Raw genomic sequence first — 23,588 nt, 5'->3', positions numbered from 1 at the left:
TCAAAGAAAATGTGTAAAACTTTTTATAAGCAATAATACAGAAAATAAACTATATAATTTAAAAGTGAAATCACATACCTGAACTACAGGAATCACAGAGTAATTCACATATTGTATAATTATTTTTTTTAAATCACTGATTTTTCTTTTAAACAGTCCCAATCAATATAGAACTTCAACTTTTGAGACATTCATTAAAACACTAACACAATCTTGCTTTCAGGAATGAACCCAATATTTGAGGGCATGAATTATTTTCAAAAAACATAAAATCCTAGATAAAAACAAAAATACAGAAATGAGTTTTCAGCAGCAAAACAGGTAATTACCTGATGTAGAAATGCTAAATGTTCTGAGGAAAACAGTAATATGTCTGTTAAATAAGAAAATTTAACTGTAATAATTAAATCTGTGAAAAGTCAATAGCTATATAAGCTCTACCTTCAGCACTATATTTTATTAGCAATTAAATCCTGTAATTCTACTCATTTGTTGATATCTGCATGAATTTAATGATCTGGTAATTTCAATATATTTCATTTTTTCTAGTTCACTAGAAATCTTCCTCTTTCAATCTTTCTTACTCAACTTTTTTAGTCCCTCTCTAGTAATAGAACTTTTTCTATGACTAGAGTTTCATGTAAAATTTTTAAAAAATTGTCATAAGAATGACAGCTTTCTTAAGAGATAGAATGTTTTATGTTAGCTTCATCTTCCAATTTTGTCCACTGTGTTCCCAGCTTATTTTATTTCATCAGTGTCAATAAAAACCCCTACCCCTATGACTTCAGCCAAACCCTGTGGAATTCATAATTCCCAAATCTATCATTTTCCTTTATACCTTCAACAGAAATAATTTTATCCTTATTGCCAATTACTAGCGATTGCACTATTGCAATTTTACCTCTCAAATTCATTTCTCACACAGACACCAAGATTTACCTTTGATTTATATTATTACATTATACCTAATTTAAAATCAACATTTAATGAAACAATTTTAATGAATTACAACTCTGATCTTTGAAGGCCCTTTAGAGGAAGCCCTTAGTAATTTACTAATAAGCCCACCACCACCCCAGTCCCATTTCCTATCAATCGAAACACCTAACACTCTCTTCCTCAAACACATCATATATTTCACATTACCCAGCTGTTAGTTGAAATGTTTACACAAGGTTAGATTTGACTTTTTATGTGAAATGAATGCTTATTGGAAAAATTTTTACAAACAACCTTGGTTATATTAAGACTTATAGAAAATACTAAGCATATCCCAAATTAGATGGAATACCATAATAAAGTCCCAACAACCCTTCACCCAGCTTGAATGATTAACATGACCAATCTTGGTTCAACAATTACTGCATCCCCTATTTCCCCCTGCCCTCACCCTATTATTTAAAACAAAACCCTGATATACCATTTTATACTGGTTTACTTCAATATGTGCCCCTAAAAGATATGCATGGTGTTTTGCTTTTACACAACCACAATATCATCACCACAGCTTGAAAAACACTTTAATTTTTTAGTGGAGGTTGAAAGAATGGGCGATAAACATAAAAGGGATTAAGTACGAATTGCTAATTATATAAATAGTCATGGACAGGTAGAGTACAGTATAGGTAATATAGTCAATAATATTCTATAAGTATGTATGGTGCCAGATGGGTACTAGACTTATTGTGCAAGTCACATCACTAGGTATATGAATGTCTAATAAGTATGTTGTATACCTGAAACTAATATAATATTGTATGTCAACTATGTTTGAAAAATAAATTTTTAAAAATTTAAATTTAAAAATCAAAAACAAACAAAAAAATCCAACCTTAATTCATTATCATTAAATAGCCAAGGTTCAAATTCCCCTAAATGCATTGTAAATGTTTTTTAAATTGATTTATTCAAATCAATATGCAAACATAGTCAACAAATTTTACTAGGTTGAATTTTATTTTTATCTTTTTATTTTCCTGACATTTGAAGGATCCATTTGTTGGATCCTTTTGCTGTATATTCTCTCATGTTTTATTTTTTTTCTGAGTGCATCCCCAAATAAATATTTCAGATATTCATTTAGTGGTTCCAAACTATGCTTAAGTGATCTAAACCAGCGGTACCAACCAGTGGTCCGCAGACAACTGATGGCCCGTGAGTTCTGAAAGGTTAACAGCTTAAAGCTTGGTCCCATTTCCAGAGATTTTGATTCACTATCTGGGTGCAGTCTTGTTACAGGGAGTTTAAAAAGCTACACAGGGGTTCCTACTGTGCAGCTAGGATTGAGAACAGTTGCTCTCTCCCAGGTGTCCTTGATTTTGGCTGCATATTGAATCACCTGGGGAGCAAAACAACAAATGTGTGAGCTTCTGACTTAATAGAATGGGGGTCTGATTTGGTACTTGAGGTTTTTAAATTTCCCTAAGTCATGTAATGGAAGACAAGCGTAGAATCACTGCTCTATCCCATGAGTGTCAACTGGCAGTTCCATCTGGTGGCTGGATTGGATGCACTTTTATTGCAGTTCACACTTAAGTAGTAGAGCATTTAATTTAATAATGAATCAGGATGAAATCTTCCCATTTCAATGGGTTCTACTCCACCTTAGTCCACATCTGAGTGTACCTATTTTGATTTTTAGAAAAAAGCCCCAAAGACCAGAGCCTCTTCTATTGCCACGTGAAACTGTAGAATTTCCAGATAACTAGTCACCTGTGAATCCAGACCATCAGGAGAAAATGGAATTTCAGAGCTAGGATTAAATGGGGCACCCTTTGAATAAAACCTATAAGTTTAAGCAGGTCATTTAAAAAAGGTACACTTTACTGAATCTTTCAGAGTGATATTAAAGAAATACCCAAGATTAGCAAGAATAGACTTACAATGAGGAAACATGCACCAAGCATCACAGCTTTCATTTTCACATCAAGGTCTAAAGGGAACTGGATGTCAAAGTCACTGTAATCTGTACATGCTTCTCTCACAAAACCAGTCCACCGCTTGGAAATCTTGCCAACCACATTTTCTTCATTAAGAGATTTGATCTAAATTGAAAAAAAAAATGACAGTCTTAAAGAATTCTAGAAAATAATAAATCAACTTTCAAATTTGGAATAAAATGAAAAAAATTATTAAACTTACATGTAATATTTTATATCACTCATTAGATTCATATAAATTCCTGTACCTATAGATACATGAAAAAACTTGTATCTTTGCTACAGAAAACTTATGTGAAAGTAGTTTCACTGAAATATTTAACATTTTATATTGTACATTAAGACACAGTACTGAATCCTTTGAAGTGATCTAAAACAAAATTTAAGCAGGAAAAGATACAAACATTAAAGTTTTTTAGATTACATTTCTAGAAGCCACAAGAAAGGTAGCAAACTAAACCCCATGTGACATCTGCTTTAAGACAAGCACAGAGTTTACATAGGCTAAGTGATTACATGTGATGCGAGGGACATTACCACTCATTGTCAGTAGACAAACAGGAAGTGCTAAGGGCCTGGGAAAGAGGACTGGCAGTTTTGAGTGAAGGAAAGTATCTAATAAGTAACTTATAGGGATGCCACAGGTCTAGGGTTGGGGTAAGACTGGACAGGAGAGTGAGGGAACAATAAAATAGGAAAGGTATATGAAAAAAAAGCTCTGAAGTAAATTTTTTTTTATTTTACAATTCTGCCTGAGGAAACTCCAGGACCACTATGAAGAGTTGGACAGTTGCGCCTCACCAAGTGGGCATATGACAGCTGATGGTAGCCACACTCACCATGGTGTGTACACGTAGGGTTGTGTCAACCCAGGAAGAGATATGTCCTTTTCAAATGTACACAAGGTAGCACATGTGCCAGCAACATCCTTTGAAGCCACAGCTCAAGTTGGAGCTGCTAAAAAATGTGGGGCAACTAAAAACAGTTGACTCATTTTGTTCCAGTGTGGGTGCTTAAGTTCTTAACAAACTTGAAATATGCTTTTAATATGAAAACTGTGATAGCATGGGTTGCTGTTCATCAATATTCATCCACCCCTCCCACTGTAGGCCCAGTATTCTTCTCTGAACATTGATACTTAGGCTTGGCCATGTGACTTGTTTGACCAATGGAATGTTAGTGTATATGACAGCGAGCAGAGACCTTAAACATGGCTAAGCGGTTTGGCCTGGCTCTTGCTCTCCAGTGATCAGCCACCAGAAAATCATGTAGTTCTTGCTAAAGCTCTAGAATGAGCATACTTGGAACAGGCCTGAGGCCAACTTCAAGCCTAAATCAGAGCTGTCTAGCCGAGCCTATGTGTATCCACTGAGACATAATTGACCTGCAGACGCATAGCATGAGAGCAAATGCCTGTTGTTTCAAGCCACTGATATTTAGGGGTTTTATGTTATACAACACTGTCCTGGGAAAACAGACTAAATAAATCTTGTGCACTCTTTAGTGTTTTATCTGCTAATAGCTGTAATGTAAGTATTTGTACCTTGTAAAGTAATCTTATTTTGTTTTTTCAATTTATTTTTAATTTTGAAAAATTTTGAAAATGAAAAATACAGAGGATAACTTATGAGCCACAATAACGTTGCACTAGATTTAACAGATATTAATATTTCCCTTTTTTATTCCTATAGCAAGAAATTTCAAACTTTACCAATAATAATGCAAAAAAGTAAAAAAACAGGTTTTTTTTATGGAAAGAATAAGAAATATGAATAGTGACAACTGAAAAGATATCAGGACTAGATAATCTTAAACTAAGTTCTAGTTAACCTTTTACAAACAGAAAATCCATATAATAAAGTTATTTCCATCTTGAAATAATAAATTCATATTTGTGTCACTAATTTCATTTGTGTCACTTTAGTTTTTGTTTTTGGTTCCTGAGATAAAGCTCTAAAGCTCTTATAACTTTTTGAAATAAGAATTATAGGAGAGTCTTTTGTTATAATATTTGGTCTTTGTCTCAGTTTCCTGGCACACAGATCCTAAAACTTGTGGATTCTCCTGAGTGATAAGTGTGGATACTGTTATGGTATATTACATTTGAATTAAATGTATAAATATATAAATTTAATACCAATAATTTAACAATAATTGTTAAAAATATTCTTTTTATTTATTGTCTAAAGTTTTACTAGTACATATGTCTCCTTTTCCCCCAACTGACCCCTCCAAAGTTAAAGATATTTTAAAAAGAATACTATAGATTCACCTATAATGTCAATAGAATGCAACCCCTCAAAATAATCCCAAATATGACACTAGCATATAAACCCAGATTAGCATCAAAACAATATGCTGTAATCCTATATAATAAAATGCTAATATGAAAATAGACTGAACGGTGGAACAACTGGAATAACGGAACTGGTTGTTATGATGTGCGCTGACCACCAGGGGGCGTATGCGGAACATGGCAAGCATTGGCCATGGTGAGATGGTAGAGCAGGTGAGCAGGGGTGCCAGACCAAGGCGGGGCACCGGTCGCTGTCATCGGGGCGAGCCTCTGCTGGTTACTGAAAATTCTTTGCGCGCCCCTGTCCTGCCTGGCACTTACACCTGTTGCTGGCGCCGGAGCCGCCGCTCACACCCGCTGCGGGTGCCCAGCGTCATATCCGATCACTCGGCGCCATCAGCAGGTGCAAGCAGCAGCTGCCGGCCCTCATCATCCCTGAGGGCTTCTCCACTTCCCCCTGCTCCTGAGGGGTGATCAGAGCAGTAGCCACTGCTTGCACCTGCTGACAGCGCCGGCCCCACTCGCACCACTACGGTGCTGGCCCCAATCACTCTGCACAGTCAGCAGGTGCGAGCTGGGCTGGTGCTGTCAGCGAGTGGGAGCAGCAGCAGCAGCGGCAGGAGCGGGGCTGCCAGCAGACAGGGGATGGGGGGCCATGGCAGGAGGGGCCGGGCAGGGGCACAGAGGATGGGCCGAGACCCACCCCTGTGCCCACCGCAGCCTCGTGGCCCACAGTTCCTTTCAAGGTGCACAAATTCATGCACTGGGCCCCTAGTAAAGCATAAAATTCTAGAAAATTGATGCAATTCAAAACAAATGCTCATATCACTGGTTGCTGAAAAGATATTTTATTATTTACTAATTAAGGATTTATGTAACATTTAGCATATGTATGACATACAAAGACTTTATGATTGACAGGTAATTTAATGCTCATAATAATCTTGCAAAGTATTTACTATTATTATTTGAAAATTTCACAAAACAATTGATAAAAGAAAGGTTAAGTACTTTATCCAACATTACACATATAAGAAATTGTGGAGATGTGTTTCAAACTCAGGCATTCTATCTTCAAAGTCTGAACTCTTGACCACTATAATATTCTTCCTTTTAAAAAGTTAAGTTTCAAATCCTAATAAAAATTTTAGTTGGGAGTCAGCAAATAATGGTCAGTGGAACAAATCTTCCTGCCTTGTGTTTTTTTAAATAAAGTTTTATTAGCACACAAATATGTCCATTCATTCATATATTGTTTATGACTACTTTCCTGCTACAATGGTAGAATTGAGTAGCTGTCACAATAACTAGATGTCTTACAAAACCTTAAATATTGTCTATATGGCCCTTTACAGAAAAAAGGTATGCTGATTCTTGCTCTAGGCAAAGTAGGAACAGGAAAATGACATGAAAACAATAGAAATGTCTTTTTAAATTATGAAATATTTTTAAAGTAATATTATTCTAAATTATGGAATATTTGCTACTGTTTCAATTGAAATCATCAACTTGGTAGATATTCTCACTCTTATCATCATTATAATTTTGCAGTATAAGTAGGCTGGAAAAAAACCCAAGTCTATTCTATATAATAAAAACCTAATATGCAAATTGACCACTGAGGTGGTCGTTTGGCGGGGAGACCAGGAGTTTGACTGCTTGCTATGATGTGTGCTGACCACCAGGGGACTGTGGGGAACATGGTGGGCATTGGCGATGAAGTGCTGGCAGCGGGCAGCAGTGGAGGCGCTGCTGGCCCCAATGGGCCCTGATGAGAGCAGGACCATGGTGGGCTGGTGGAGCAGGTGAGTGAGTGGTGCCAGGCCAAGGTGGGTGTGAGCGGGGGCCTGATCACCCTACAGTCAGTGACCAGCAGTCACTTCCTGGGTCCCAGGTGTTGAGGGAGCTGGGTGAGAGGCCCAGCCCCGATTGACTGCACCACAAACGGGATGGTGGAGCAGGTGAGGGGGCGGTTCCAAGCCTCCGCAGGGTGCCAGGTGGGGCTGTGGGGCTGCAAGGCTGGGGAGGTGAGCTGGGGATGTGAGCTTGGGGGTGCAAACTGGGGCCCGATCCCTGCAGGCTACCTGGAGGGACCCCACCTATGCATGAATTCATGAAACAGGCTTCTAGTTGGTATATAATAAATATATGAGCTATCATAATCTCATTTGCACTATGATTTTACACTAAGAAAACCCACATACATTAAGAACAAACCTAAATTTAATACTAAAATACTGTTAAATGACTAGATTAAAGGTAAATAGAAATAAATAGTTTTCCTTAAGTAATCAGCCCCTAAAAATATAAGTATTCCTCCCTATTGGTAAAAATGGCTATAAATTACTCAAGATTAAACTTAACAAAAAAGGCAGAACTTCTATATGATGAATCTATATGGTTTTATGAATAATGCAATCAGATAAAAATAAATTAATAGACATAACACTCTGTGGGACAGGATTCAAAATGGCAGCCAAATAGGCAGCCGTGTCCTGAACCTTGTTACAGAGCAAATAGAAGGAAAAAGTAAATCGAATAACATCCACCCAGAATTGGTGAATTGGACATAACTGGTGAGACAATCCACAGCTAGAAAGGGCAGATGACTCCTGGAGAATAGTAGGATCAGGGATGTGGGCTGGAGAGAGAGACTTGAGGCCACCTGAAATGAGGTCAGAAGGAACCTGCACTGCAACAAGTCCGCATCCCTTGGGGCAGGTGTAACAGCTGATTGTGGAAGGGAGGTCCACAGGGCTGCTGGTGGCTGGGGAATCTAGATCTAAGTCCACAGCCATGAGAGGTTGCACCCAGAAAGGCAGCCTGAAGAGCTGCCTGAGCTGCGTGGTGCTGGAGGGGGGCGGGGGAGAGAAACTTGCAGTTACATGGATGTTTGGCTTCTGCTTTGTCCTTGCTTTTATTTGCTAAACCCAGTTCATAGGACCTTTTAATTACAAACACTCATTGAGGCTGCAGTTTTGTGGAGGTGCAGTTTTGTGGAGGCGCAGTTTTGTGGAGGCTAAGGAGTGGCTGTGGAGGAGAGCAGACAGGGAGAGGTGACCAGGAATCCAGCACTGAGACATTTGGGACCCTCTAAACCTAAGCAGCCATTTTTCTTCTGAAGAGCCAGCCCCTCCCAGCAGCCTCAGGCAGGTAGTGCTGTCACACTCAGCCTCCAGCTTTGCAGAGGAAATAAAGACTCTGAATAACCCCAGGAAGCTCTTGTGGACTGGGTTGAGGAGGGGCCTTTCAGTCCCCCAAAGCAATACAGAAATACCCCCTACTAAAGCTCTTGTCAGAAACAGACGCTTGAGTGATTAAGACTGACAGCAGGCAGATAGGCAAAGTGGGCAGATTGGTTCTACCTACTTGTAGCTAAGGCTGTGGAGACAGACAAAGAGGAGCAGTGGATCACTTGGAACTTCAACACAGTGCTGACTACCTAACAGGAAACTGAGAAGTGCCAGACAGAACAGAAGAGTGAGGTCTTAAACCAGCCCCCATGTGGCATTTAAACTCGGCTGAAGCGAATGACGCCTCACTTTTTTATTTTTTATCTTTTATTTAAATATTTTCCCTTTAATTTTTTGTTTTGTTTTGTTTTATCTTTTATTTTTTCTTCATTCTATTTTTTATCATTATTTTCTTTTATCTTGTTTTTTTTCTCTTTTTTTTCCCCACCCTTTTTTCACTTCTCCCTTTCTCATCCTGTTTTCTCCTCTCCTGTACCGCTTTAGTTTTATCTCTCCTTTCTTTTTACCCCTTGTTAAAAACTGATCTTCTTTATCTGCTTTTTTGACATATTATTATTATTTTGGTCTCTGTTGGCTTACTCATATATCTAATTTCCTTTCTCATGCTCCAAGTCCATGCAACCTCCTCTTTTCTCTTTCTTTACTAGCCAATTTCTTTATGCTTTTGTTTTTCTTCTCCTTCTTCCTCTCTTCTTCTCCTAATTGTTTAATTAGTTTCACTCACTAAACTCAAGCCTATCTGCTCTCTTCTCTATTCTCCTTTTCCAAAAATAAATGAATAAATAGATAAATTAATTTTTTATTTTATCTTTGACTTTTTTAAATTTTTTAATTTATTGATTATTTTATGTGTGTCTTTTTCTTTTCTTCTTATCCACTCACTCTTTTCCTACCTCCTCTAAACTGAAACATTGTCCTTCCCATATTTATTCAATACTTTAACCTTACTTTCTGTATATAAGCTCTGCCTCTTCAGATTATATCTTCCCCTTTATCAGGGTATTTGTTGTTTGCATTTTATGGTTCACTAGAGGCCCAATGCATGAAATACATGCAAGAGTAGGTCTTCCTTCCCCCAGCTGCTGGCACCAGCTTAACTCTGGCACCCGGGACCCGGGCTTCCCTCCAGCTGCCGGCAGGCACCTAGGACTCAGGCTTCCCTTGCAGCCCCAGCATCATCTGGAAGGTTGTCCAGAAGGATGTCCAGTCTAATTAGCATATTATGCTTTTATTATTACAAAGTATTGTAAAAAAATTCTATGAACAATTCTACTCCAACAAACTGGAAAACTTAGATAAAATTGACAAAATCTTAGAAGAATACAAACTTCCAAAATCAATCAGGAAGGATAAAAAAACAACAACACCTGAATAGGCATATAACTACTGATGAAATTGAAGCAGTAATAAAAGAAACTTCCAGCAAACAAAAAACATAGGCTGGACAGCTTCATAGGGAAGTTTTACCAAACCTTCAAAGAAGAACCAAAACCTATCCTCCTCAGACTAGTCCAAAAAATTCAAGAGGAAGGCACACTTCCAAGCTCTTTCTATGAAGCCAGCATTACCCTAATCCCCAAGTCAGAACAAAAACACTACAAAGAAAGAAAATTATAGGCCAATATCCCTGATGAACATAGATGCTAAACTCCTCAACACAATCCTAGCAAATCAGATTCAGCATTACATTAGAAAGGTCATATACACCATGGCCCAGTGTGATTTTTTTCTGGGGATGCAATATCCACAAATCAATAAACTTTACACATCACATAAACAAATTGAGAGACAAAATTTCATAATCATATCAATTGATGCAGAAAAGGCATTTGACATAATCCAACCCAGTTGATAAAAAACTCTCAGCCAAATGGGAATAGTGCGATTATACCTCAATATAATAAAAGCCTTATACAGAAACCTACAGCCAATATCATACTCAATGGAGAAAAACTAAAACCATCTCCCCTAAGAATAGGAACAAGAAAGGGATTCCCATTTTCACCAATCCTATTCAATATAGTACTAGAAGTGCTAGCCATTGTGATCAGACAAGAAGAAGAACTTAAAGGCATCCAAATTGGAAAAGAAGAAGTAAAACTGTCATTATTTGCAAATGACATGATATTGTACATAAATAACCCTAAAGACTCCATCAAAAATGATTAGACTTAAATAATTCTTCATTGGTTCCAAGAAGGTAGCCGGGAGGACAGCAGTGAGAGAGAGAGTGTGAGTGAGTGAGGGAGCAAAAAGGGAGTGTGTGGACATGTAGTGTGTGTGTGTGTGTGTGTGTGTGTGTGTGTGTGTGTGGCTGAGTGAGGGACAGCTAGATCTTACAAGACCTTCGGGGGCTGGCAGACCATGCTCAAATAGCCAGGAAACCTCTGCTACTGCTGTAATCTCTCCTAGAGCACTGGCTCTGCTGCAGAGGCCACACCATCTTGAAAGGGAGAGCTGATGTGACTGGGAACCCAGCCTCACCTCCACCCTGGGTGTTCTCAGACAGCAACCAGGATCCTATAGTCACTCTCTTCAGGGACCTGCTGCCTTGGCTGCTGACCCAAGGACACTGGGAATACAGCCCCCCCACCCCACCCCAAGCTGAGGGCTACTGTGAGTTCCAGAGCACACTCCCTTCCTGCCAGACAGATGCTTTAGCCCTGGCATAGTGATTGCTTGCATGCGTGCGTGCGAACAGCTGAGCCTTACGCAGCAAACCCATTGTCCAAGACTGAGTGCACACACAGTTGAGCCTTACACACCAGCCCCAGACTCTGCTACCATGTGTGATCAGCTGAGCCTTACCCTGCAGCCCCGGGTGCAGTGACTGCATGTGTAAACAACTGAGCCTTACACAGCAGCCCCAGGCACCATGACCACTCCAGCAGCCAAGCAAGCAGCTGCCACCCATGACCACATAAGAAGCAGTGCTCCGCGCCCCCCACCCAAGGAGCAGCCACCCCGTGACCACCAGAGGAGCAGCCTCCCCACAACCACGTGAGGAGCAGCTGCCCCACGAGCAGCCTCTGCCCGTGACTACCCGAGGACACCCGAGGAGCAGAGGCCACCCATGACCACGCATGGAGCTGCCACAACATGTGATACGCGACGAGTGGCTGCTGCCGGTGATGGTGTGATGGGTGACTATCCCATGACCATGCAATAAGTGGCCACCCCTTGACCACACAATGAGTGGCCGCCGCCACCAATCCCCTGAGGAGTGGCCGTGACCCGCACACATGAAAGAAGCAACTGCCCTGAAACTGTGAAAGGAATAGCCATCCTGCGACCACCCAAGGAGGGTCTGCTGCATGAGACTGCCCAAGGAGCAGACACTGCTCGTGACCACCTGAGGAGCAGCCACCACACGTGACTGTGCGACCTGCCACCCAGCCTACCACTGAAGCCACATGCCCTGTGCAACTCAACACCTAGATCCTTTGGTGAGAGCAAATATGGGGAGACGGTACAACCCCCAAAGGAAAGAAAAGGGGGAAATCACGAGAAAAAAAACTATATGAAATGGAGGCATGTGATATGTCAGAAAAAAAGAATTCAGAATAAGGACCATACAGTTCATAAACTGGATGGATGAGAAAATCAACAATCTATGTAAGAATCAGGAGGAAATAAAGAGTGATATAGCAGCAATAAAAAACAATATGGAAGCTTTCAACAGTAGACTAGGAGAAGCGGAGGACAGAATTAGCGAATTAGGAGACAGGGAAGCAAAACACACACAATCTGAAATGAAATTGGAGAAAAAATAAAAAGACAGCAGGAGAGCCTAAGGGAACTTTGGGACAAAATGAAATGAAGCAATATGCGTATAATAGGGGTGCCAGAACGACAGATAGAGGAACAAGGGTTAGAAAACCTATTTGAAGAAATAATGTCAGAAAACGACCCCAGAAGAAGAAAGTCACACAAGCACAGAGAGTCCCAAACAAGATGAACCAAAAGAGACCCACACCAAGAAACATCGTAATTACAATGGCAAACATTATCGACAAAGAGATAATCTTTAAGGCTGCAATAGAGAAACAGAAAGTTACCTACAAGGGATCTCCCATTAGATTATCAAAGGATTTCTCAACAGAAAAACTTCAGGCCAGAAAGGAATGGAAAGAAGTAAACATAGTGATGCAAAGCAAGAGACTGAATCCAGAATACTCTACCCAGAAAGCAATCATTCAAAATTGAAGGGAAAATCAGGAGCTTCCCAGAAAAAAAAAAGAAAAAGAAAAAGGCTAAGGGAGTTTATCACTACCAAACCAGCAATGCAAGGAATTATAAAGGGACTGTAGAAAAAAGAAGGAAAAAAAAAGGGGTAGGGGGAGAAAAAACATAGGCACAAAAAATAAAAATGGCTACAAAAACGTACATAGCAATAACTTTAAATGTAAATGGCCTATATATTCCAATCAAAAGAAATTGAGTGGCTGAATGAATAAGAAAACATGATCCATATATATGTTGTCTACAAGAGACCTACCTCAGAACAAGAGACTCACTCAGACTGAAAGTGAAGGGATGGAAAAATATCTTTCAGTCAAATGGAAATGAGAAAAAAGCTGGGGTAGCAATAATTGTATCTGACAAAATAGACCTCAGAGTGAAGGCCATAACAATAGATAAGGAAGGCCACTTCATAATACTAAAGTGATTGATGCAACAAGAGGATATAACTCTGGTAAACATATATGCACCCAATGCAGGAGGACCCAAATACATTTTAAAAGTTCTGGAAGATATCAAGGGAGAGATCAACAACAATACAATCATAGCAAGGGACTTTATTACCCCACTGACATCACTGGATAAATCCTCTAGACAAAAAAAATCAGCAAAGAAACAGCAGTCCTATACGACTCACTAGATCAGATGGACTTAATTGACATCTTCAGAACATTTCACCCCAAAGCCATGGAATATACATTCTTCTCAAGTGCACATAGGTCATTTTCAAAGATAGACCACATATTGGGTCACAGGCAATGTCTCTCCAAATTCAAGAGGATGAAATCATATCAAGCATTTTCTCAGACCACAATGGCATAATATTATAAATCAACTACAATAAAAACAATAAAAATATTCAAACACTTGGAGGCTGAATAGCATGCTATTAAACAATAATTGGGCTACCAAAGAGATCAAAGAAGAAATTAAAAACAACCTGGAAGAGAGTGACAATGAAAACACAACAATCCAAAACCTATGGGACACAGTGAAAGCAGTCTGAGAGGGAATTTCATAGCATTACAGGCCTACTGCAAAAAAAACACACAAATAAAACTGGTAATAAATTATCTAACTCTACAACTTAAAGAATTAGAAAGAGAGCCACAAGAAAAGCCCAGAGAGAGCAGAAGGAAGGAGATAATTAAGATCGTAGCAGAAATAAATGGTATAAAGACCAAAAAAAAATCAATGAAACCAAGAGCTGTTTTTTTTTCCTTCGGTTTTCTTTGTTTGTTTGTTTGTTTGTTTTTAAAGGATACACAAGAATGATGACTCTCTAGCAAGGCTCACCAAGAACCGGAGAGACAGGACCCAAATAACCAAAATCATAAATGAAAGAGGCAAAATAACAACAGAACCCACAGAAATACAAAAGATAGTAAAAAACAAAATAAAACAAACAAAAAACAAAACTATGAACAACTCTATTCCAACAAACTGCAAAAGCTAGAGGAAATGGACATATTCCTATAAAAATATGACCTTCCAAAACTCAATCAAGAAAAATAAAAAAATCTCAACAGGCTGATAACTAAGGAGAAAATTGGAGCAGTCATCAAAAAGCTTCCAGCAAACAAAAGGCTAAGGCCCAACAGCTTCACAGGAGAGTTTTACCAAACATTAAAATAAGAACTAAAACCTATCCTTCTCACACTATTCCAAAAAAGTCAAGAGGAAGGCATACTTCCAAGATCTTTCTATGAAGCCAGCTTTACCCTAATACCAAAAACCAGATAAAGACACTACAAAGAAAGAGAACTACAGGCCAATATCGCAGATGAACATAGATGCTAAAAACCTCAACAAAAATTCTAGCAAATCAGATCCAGCATTACATTAGAAAGATCATACACCATGACCAAGTGGTATTTATTCCAGGGATGCAAGGCTGGTACAACATCCACAAAGCTGCAGCAATCATGAGAAAGAAGAACAAAGTTGAAGGGATCACAATACCAGATATCAATCTATACTACAAAGCCACTGTTCTCAAAACAGCCTGGTATTGACACAAGAACAGACATATAGACTGATGGAACAGAACAGAGAACCCATTATGCTCATAACAGAGAAGCCATTATGCTCAATTAATATTTGACAAAGGAGGCAAGAGCATACAATGGAGTCATGATAATCTCTTCAATAAATGGTGTTTGGAGAATTGGTCAGATACATGCAAAAATTGAAATTAGACCTGCAACTCACACCATACACAAAAATAAACTCAAAATGGATAAAGGACCTAAATGTAAGATGGGAAACCATAAAAATCCTAGAAGAATCCATAGGCAGCAAAGTAGCAGACATTTGACATAGCAATATCTTTACAGATACAGCTCCTAGAGCAATGAAAACTAAGGAGAAGATAAACAAATGGGATTATATCAAAATATAAAGCTTCAGCACAGCAAAGGAAATCACCAACAAAACAACAAGAAAGCCTACTGCATGGGAGAATATATTTGCCAAGGTTTTTTCCGATAAGGGTTTAATCTACAAAATTTATAGGGAACTCATACAACTTAATAAAAGAACATAAACAATTCAATCAAAAAATGGGCAAAGGACCTAACAGACCCTTTTGGAAACAAGGCATACAGAAGGCCAAGAGACACATGAAAACATGCTCAAAGTCACTAATCATCCGAGAGATGCAAATCAAAACAACAATGAGGTACCATCTCACACCTGTCAGAATGGCTGTCATCAACAAATCAACAAAGGACAAGTGTTGGCGAGGATGTGGAGAAAAAGGAACCCTCCTTCACTGCTGGTGGGAATGCAGACTTGTGCAGCCACTGTGGAGAACAGTATGACGTTTCCTCAAAAATTAAAAATGGAACTTCCATTTGACCCACTTCTCGGAATATGTCCCAAGAAACCAGAAACACCAATCATAAAGGATATATGAACCCCTATGATCATAGTAGCACAATTTTTAATAGCTAAGATTTGGAAACAACCTAAGTGCCCATCAGCAGATGAGTGGATTAGAAAACTGGTACATCTACACAATGGAATACTATACTGCTGTAATAAAGAAGGAATTTTTACCATTTGCGACAGCATTTTTACCATTTGGAACTAGAGAGCATATGCTAAGTGAAATAAGCCAGTCAGAGAAAGATAAATATCACATGATCTCACTCATTTGTGGAATATAATGAACAACATAAACTGATGAACAAAAATAGAACCAGAGTCATAGAAGCATGGAACAGCATGTGCTGAGTTGTGGGAGTGGCAGGGAAGAGATCAATGAGGGAAAAAGGAGATATATGTAATACTTTAAACAATAAAGAATTTTTTTAAAAAAGACATAACACTCTGGGATAGCACAGGTTTAGTATCATAAATATATTAGTTAAAAAATAATAAATTTAACATAATTCTGATTACATTCTAACTTCTGAAAAATTGAATGAAAAGAACTTAATGCTCATATGAAAGGAACATAAGATAATAGCAAGAAAATACGATGAAGGAGAATGAGTGATTATTTTTCTATAACAGAGGACATAATCATATCATAAGGTACTGCTTGTAAAACCATATAGTTCGGTCAATGCAACAGAGGAGAAAATTTAGAAATACATTCCATTACTTGTGGAATTTAATGCATGGCAAGCATAGTATTTCAATTTAGCAAGGAATAAATAGTTCATTTAATAAATTCTGATGATAAACTGTCTTGTCATTGAAAGAAAATAGTTTGTTCTTATCCTTTGCTAATAAATTTCCTGGTGGGTTATAAATTTAATTATAAAAATAAAAAAGAACCAATAAAGTAGAAGGTGTAGAAGGTTTGGGGAGGACCTTCATAATTAAGATAACCAAAAGCAATAAAAATAGATATACGTGACCATATAAGATTTAAAATTTTTCTATGGCTATATATATATGTCTATGTCTATATCTATATATCTATATCTATATCTATATCTATATCTATATCTATATCTATATCTATATCTATATCCATATCTATACAGTAGGTCCTTGGGTTACGTCGGAGATCCGTTCCTATGGTGCGACTTAACACGATTTTCACAAGTCGGAACCCACCTACAAAAGCACCTACATCATTCACATGGAGCACATACACAGCAGTAATGAAGTGAAACAGTAAAATAAATTTAAAAGAAAGATAACAATTCCTGACATTTACTTGTGGTAAATAAATAATAAAAAACATAAAGCACATATGTACATACATTGAAATGACGGAACTTTTTTTTACATAAATAAAAGGGAAATGGCGACGTAACCACGAAACAACATACATCAAGTCTGAAGTAACCTGAGGACTGCATATATATATATATATATATATATATATATATATATATATATATCCTATCTAATAATAGAGTAACATGTAAATTACCATCACTCTGCTACGCCCACGATTGGGCGGCGGGAGGCTGGGGGGCGGGACTTGGGGTGGCCTATAAGGCCATTGAGAGGCACGGATCCACTGCCCCTGAGGGGGGCTACCCTGCTGTTGAGAGGCGCAGGCGGGACTCCTGCCCCCTGTGCCTCTCAATGGCCAGATCCGTGGCCGCTGAGGGGCCCTGCCGCGGACACCCAGCTGCGCCTCTCAACGGCAGGGTAGCCAGGTGTCCGTGGCAGCCCCCCTCAGCAGCTGTTGCGCCTCTCAACAGCAGGGTAGCCCCCCTCAGTGGCTGCAGACCATCAAAAGTGGGGGAGCTGGGTGCCTGTCTGCGCCGGCACCAGGCCTTTCGGAAGCCTCCGCCGAGCCGGTGCACCAGCGGACAGGCACCCAGTTCCACCGCAAAAAGCGAAAGCGTGTAGGGGACCCTACACGTGCATGATTCAATCATGCACTGGGCCTCTAGTAACTAATAAAAGCCTAAGTGGTCGTCATGCCGTGATGCCCTCATGCCGTCACAAGATGGCTGTGTGCACAGCAGGTGCACGCAGGTGTGTGGGGCTAGGCTTGACGCTGCATGCACGGCACAGAGCCTGCCTGGGAGTCCCACCTCCTCCTGGCTCTGTGCAACAAGGCCTGTGTGGGGGTCTTGGGGGTCCTGCCTCCTGGCTCCATGCAGTGCAGAGGTGGGACCCCCTGTTCCGGCCTACCTCTTTGGGGCAATCCATCAAGGAGCCCTGAATGGGAGGGCGGGGCCTACCTCTTTGGGGCAATCGATAGCAAGGCTCCCGCATTGTGACAGTGCACAGGCCATGCTGGGGGACACACCCTCTGAGTGCACGAATTTAGTGCACCGGGCCACTAATATATATATATGAAATTAAGTTTAAAAACAAGGGTTAGATTTGTTAAAAATGTAAATCAGAGGATGGATGCAGGATTGTCTACAATAAACAAAATTTTTTTATAAATTGACAAGAAAAATGTAAACAACACAATAGATAAATAGATATTAATAGACAATACAAAAAGAGGATAAACAATTAGTCAGTAAAACTATAGTAAAATGCCCCAAATCCCAAGAGATAAGATTCTCCCTTCACACTTGCATATTTTATTTTATTTATACACTAGAGGCCCGGTGCACAAATTCAGCACAGGTACGATCCCTAGTCTTGGCTAGAGATCAGGGCTGATCTGTGAGGCGACCAGCTGGGCAATCGGGGCCCCTGTTTGCACCCACCTTAGCCTGGTGCCACCCACTTGCCAGCCCCGACCCCCACCACCACTGCCATCTGCGGGGAGACTGGCCCCTGCTTGCACCCACCTTGTCCTGGCACTGCCCGCTCACCTGCTCCACCATCCCACTGTGGTCCTTCTCTCGTCTGGGCCCATGGATCTGGAAGCACCTCCACTTCTACCCACCAGTGCCGCGTCGCTGATGCCTGCCATGTTCCGCACCACCCCTGGTGGTCAGCTCACATCTAACTCCCGGTCAGTTGAACTCTTGCCCATAGGTACAATTTGCATATTAGCCTTTTATTATATAGGATTACATTTTGTTTATTCATTTGTTGATGGACATTTGGATTGTTTCTACTTTTTGGCTATTGTGACTAGAGCTGCTGTCTATATTGGCTAGTCTTATTCACTTTTTAAAAATATATATTTTTTATTGATTTCAGAGAGGAAGAGAGAGGGAGAGATAGATAGAAACATCAATGATGAGAGAGAATCATTGATTGGCTGCTTCCTGCATGCCCCCCACTGGGGATTGAGCCCACAACCAGGGTATGTGCACTTGACCGGAATCAAACCTGGGACCCTTCAGTCCACAGGCTGATGCTCTATCCACTGAGTCAAGCTAGCTAGGGCTTATTCCTTTATATTAATTTCTTTTAAAATAATTTCTTTTAATTATAGTTGACATACAATATTTAATTAGTTTCAGGTGTATGAGCCAGTGATTAGACATTATATAACTTACTAAGTGATCACCCCAGTAGATCTAGTACCATCTGACACTGTATGTAGTTATTAGAATACTAGAGGTCCGGTGCACGAAATTTGTACACTTGGGGGGTGTCCCTCAGCCCAGCCTGCACCCTCTCCAATTAGGGATCAGGCCTAAACTGGAAGTCGGACATCCTCCTCACAATCAGGAACTGCTGGCTCTTAACCACTCACCCGCCTGCTGCCTGATTGCCCCTAACTGCTTCTGCCTGCCAGCCTGATTACCCCCTAACCACTCCCCTGCCAGCCCAATGGCCCCCAACTGCCCTCCCCTGGAGGCCTGATGGCCCCCAACTACCCTCCCCTAGCAGCCTGGTCACCCCCAACTGTCCTCCCCTGCCAGCCTGATCTCGTCCCCAACTGCCCTCCCCTACAGACCTGATAGCCCCAACTGCCCTCCCCTGATGGCCATCTTGTGGTGGCCATCTTGTGGTGGCCATCTTGTGATGATGCGAGGGTGCGAGGGCTACCTAGGCTTTTATTAGTATAGATTACTGACTATACTCTTCCTATGTTGTACTTTACATCCCCATGACATTTTGTAACATCTTATACTTCTTAATCCTTTCATCTTTTTCTCCCATACTCCCAACACCTCTCCCATCTGGGAACTATCAAAATATTCTCTGTATCTATGAGTCTGTTTCTGTTCTGTTTGGCCATTTATTTTATTTTTATTTTTTAGGTCTATTTTGTGTGGTGTAATTATTGCTACTAGGTTGGACCCCATCACACATGGGTTAAGGAGGGACACACCTCAACTTGAACAGCCATATCAGGACATATCCCCTTGAAACTGATGCTAGTCTTCTAGTTTAGTTATAATTTTGATATGATTGAGGGAGGATTCAAGTACCATGTTTACTTATACCACCATCTTGATTGGAACCCCACAGTTGCATATTTTATATTTTCTTTTTTAATTTGAAGTTTCCTGTTTACCTTAGCTATATATGAGTGTTAGTTTAGTTTAGTTTTGTTTTTTTCACACACAGAACTCCTTGTACTTTCTGAATCTGAGGGTGCATGGTATAAAGTTAGCAACTTCCTGTCATTCATCTCTTTGAATAGCATCTCAGTGCATTCTCTTTCACTATAGCTCCTCTCTGACATATGCAAGAGTAGTTTTTTCTTCTATCTCCCTTCAGTTTTATTTTGTCCCTTCAAATTATAATGCCTTCCCCACCTGTTTATTTTCCATGTATGGATAACCCAGTTCTCTTCACCTGTATCTAATTTGCAGCTCAACCTTTCCAATGAGGTTATATTAATGACTATTTTTCATTTTCAGAGGTTCTATTTGGTTTATCTTCAAATCGTCCTGTCCTTTATTATTGGTCTCATTCTTCCCTTTTTTGTTTAGTTCCTTTACTGTTTATTTAGGTGTTTCTTGTATGCTTGCAGACTATTTTATTACATGCAGTTTGTTCTTGGATTGGTTCCTAGAGAATTATGTAATTTTAAAATATGTTCATGTAAAGATAGGTCTCCCCGCCCCTGTAAGAATAGAAGGTGTCCTTGGTGATTAATCTCCTTCTAGTATGCTTTCTCATTTGATCCTGCCACTCAGGATATATTTCTATGTGTTGAGATTCCTGAACTACCATGATAATGGTGTGAATTCAGATTTCAAGTTCATAGAGGGGTCTGGATTGGGATATCAGTTTAATGTGTACATGTTTTTCCCTTACCAAGAGTCCTGGAAGGAGACAGATTCCCTTATCATCTCCACAGGATGTAGATGAGAATCTATTGTCTTCTCCTCACCCTTGGGATAATCGCCTCATGGCTTCAACTACTATGTGTATGCTGAAAACTCCCCAATATTTTTCTCTACATACCTAAAACTCAACATGACTCAAATAAAAATCACTAGCTTGAAGGAGAAACTCAACTGTTTCTCCTTCAAGATTTTTATCATTGCCAAACACATTATTTCAGCTTCTTAATTCTCCGACATCAGATTCATCTCCAGATGTTTTTTCATTCTCAATTGACATAAAATTCATGAGACAGTTCCATTCAATCTATATCATAAAAGGCCTGTGGTGGGAGGGACAGGGTGCAAGCTACACATGGCAGAGAGCTACTAGCAGCAGAGAGCTATGAGCAGTGGACAGCTACTAGTGGTGGAGGGCAAAGTGCGAGCTACCAGTGGAGATGGGTGGAGTGGCCTGCTGAGGCAAGTGGAAGCTATCTACTCACACATGATTTTCATGCGTTCTGGGCCTTTAGTATATTTATAAAATATCTCTGAGTTATTTCTTCCCATAGAACGACCCCTGCTGTGTTCAGGCTTTTATCTATTTTCTACTCCAAGTTTTCATAACCACTGACACCATGATGTAGTACATATTCCATTGTGGTCCATCATACTCAAAATTTCTAATTTAAGTGTCAAGGAGAGGGTAGAGAGGGGACTGATTGAAAGAAGGTGAATGACTTAGCCAAAGAACATGTATGTATAACCCATACATACAGACAACAGTTTGGTGGTGGCCAGAGGGTAAGGGACTGGGTGGAGGTGGGCAAAGGAGGGGGAAATGGATCTGTAATAGTGTCAACAATAAAAAAATAGAGTTAAAAAAGAAAACAAAAAAATAGAGTCTATTTTGTTTGATATAAAAAAAGAAATTGATTCAAATGATCATTTCTCAAATCTCTGAAAGATGGTACCTAGTTAGCATCATTCTAGATGCATAGAAGTTAATTTATTACATATAATAAATGCTATAAGGATTCTATTGCAAAGGTATGCTCGATTAAATCTAAATTCCTTAGCATTAATTATAATAATTTCACAATTTTTTTTTAGTGTTTCACCAATTTATTCAAGATAAATACATGATAGCTAAACTTCTGTTAATATTGTTCCCCGAATGAGTAATTATATTTCCACTCCTCTGGATCTTTGATAAGTATGCCATTTCCTACATAAGGAATAATTATTATACATACATCTATATAAAGTTCTTACACATACATATTACAGACACACAAACATAAACATTATAAATATTCCACATGGGGGATGGAAAGAGATTCGTCAGAGAATTTATATGCATATATGCCTAACCCATGGACACAGACAATAGTGCAGTGAAGACCTGGTGGGTGGGTGCAGGGTGAAGGGGGTCAGTGGGGAAAAAAAAGGAGACATCTGCAATACTTCCAACAATAAAGATACATTTTAAAAAAATGGCCTTTACATTATTTGTGTCTTCTTAGAATTGTCCATTTCTGTCATGAGCCTATTAAATCCATGAAGGAAATAATTAATCTTTACATAACCAGGGTCTAACAGAAGAATTGAAAAATCACATAACTGGGGAAGTCAGCCAAGTAATATAAAAAATGAAGGGAATATTGGGAAGCCTACCGAAGTTGAGAAAGTGGCAGAGTTCTCACATCTCTATATATAAAAAGCCAGTGACTGAAATGCTGTAATGACCAGAATGACCAGTCACTATGATGCCTACTGCGGCCAGCAAACCAGTCTGATCTGGGGGTGGGGCTGGCCAGACCTCCCGAGCCCCTCCCACTGGCAGGGCCCACCCCAATGTGGTCCCTCATACTCAAAATTCCTAATTTAAGTGTCAAGGAGAGGGTAGAGAGGGGCCCCCACCTCCCTGATCGGCCTGAAGCCCCTCCCCCTGGCCAGCCCTGCACCTGATTGGCCCCCCTACCCCAATAAGGGGCGGGGCCAGCTGGCCAACCTCCTGCAGCCCCTCCTCCCACATGGCCCCACCCCATATCGGCCCCCCCACCCCAATTAGGGGCAGGGCTGGCTGGCTAACCACCTGTGGCCCCTCCCCACAGCTGACCTGGCCCTGATAAGCCCCAATTGGGGCTGGCCAGCTGACCTACCTCCCGCCGTCTCCTCCTCTCGACAGGCCCGGCCCCCACCTGTGCAAAAATTCATGCACTGGGCCTCTAGTCTTATTATAAGGGGACATCCATGCTCAGTTAGTTGTAGGATATTTTTGCCCCTTCTGTGAAAATGGGAGCCCAGTTTAACAGATTTTTATAATTGTCCAAGAGAATCATGTCAAGATTAGCTTATAAAATTTCCTGATTTTTAAATATTTGCTACTAAATAATTTGGGCTTAATGCTAGACCAAACAATGGAAAACTGTTGTGATGAAATTGCTCCATGTAGTAAGTATACAGATATATTGTGGTTTCTAACAATCAAATTTAATACAAAGGTAAAGGAGAGACCACAAAGAAGCATAACTGGGTAGCACATCTTACACTATATTTCTGAAAACTCTCTTTGCATAATTGGACTTTTCATAGGAACTCAAAGATGTCAGACCTTCTGAAGAGGGCCAAGTGCACTGGCAGGCTATGTTTCAGACTAAGGAAGGATCACAGGCTTTGTCAGTCAGACAAAGGTTAGATGACAAGGCTAACGTTCTATTCAAAATGGATAATGTAT

General features: G+C 40.0%; 1 protein-coding gene across 1 annotated transcript in view; it reads right to left on the bottom strand.

The window, feature by feature from the left end:
- Positions 1-202: 202 nt before the first annotated feature.
- LOC307096786 (phospholipid scramblase 2-like) overlaps positions 203-23,588 on the bottom strand; it is a gene marked incomplete at both ends in the record, with an annotated part of 80,071 nt that continues 56,685 nt past the window's right edge. Inside the window, 2 exons of the mRNA XM_079766348.1 lie at positions 203-274; positions 2,886-3,047. Coding sequence (XP_079622474.1) covers positions 203-274; positions 2,886-3,047 — 234 coding nt within the window. The remainder of the gene's footprint in view (positions 275-2,885; positions 3,048-23,588) is intronic.

The sequence above is a fragment of the Cnephaeus nilssonii genome (genome assembly GCF_951640355.1).
Source record: "Cnephaeus nilssonii genome assembly, chromosome: 3".
Classification (NCBI taxonomy): Eukaryota; Metazoa; Chordata; class Mammalia; order Chiroptera; family Vespertilionidae; genus Cnephaeus; species Cnephaeus nilssonii.
This window is presented reverse-complemented; position numbering and strand designations above follow the sequence as displayed.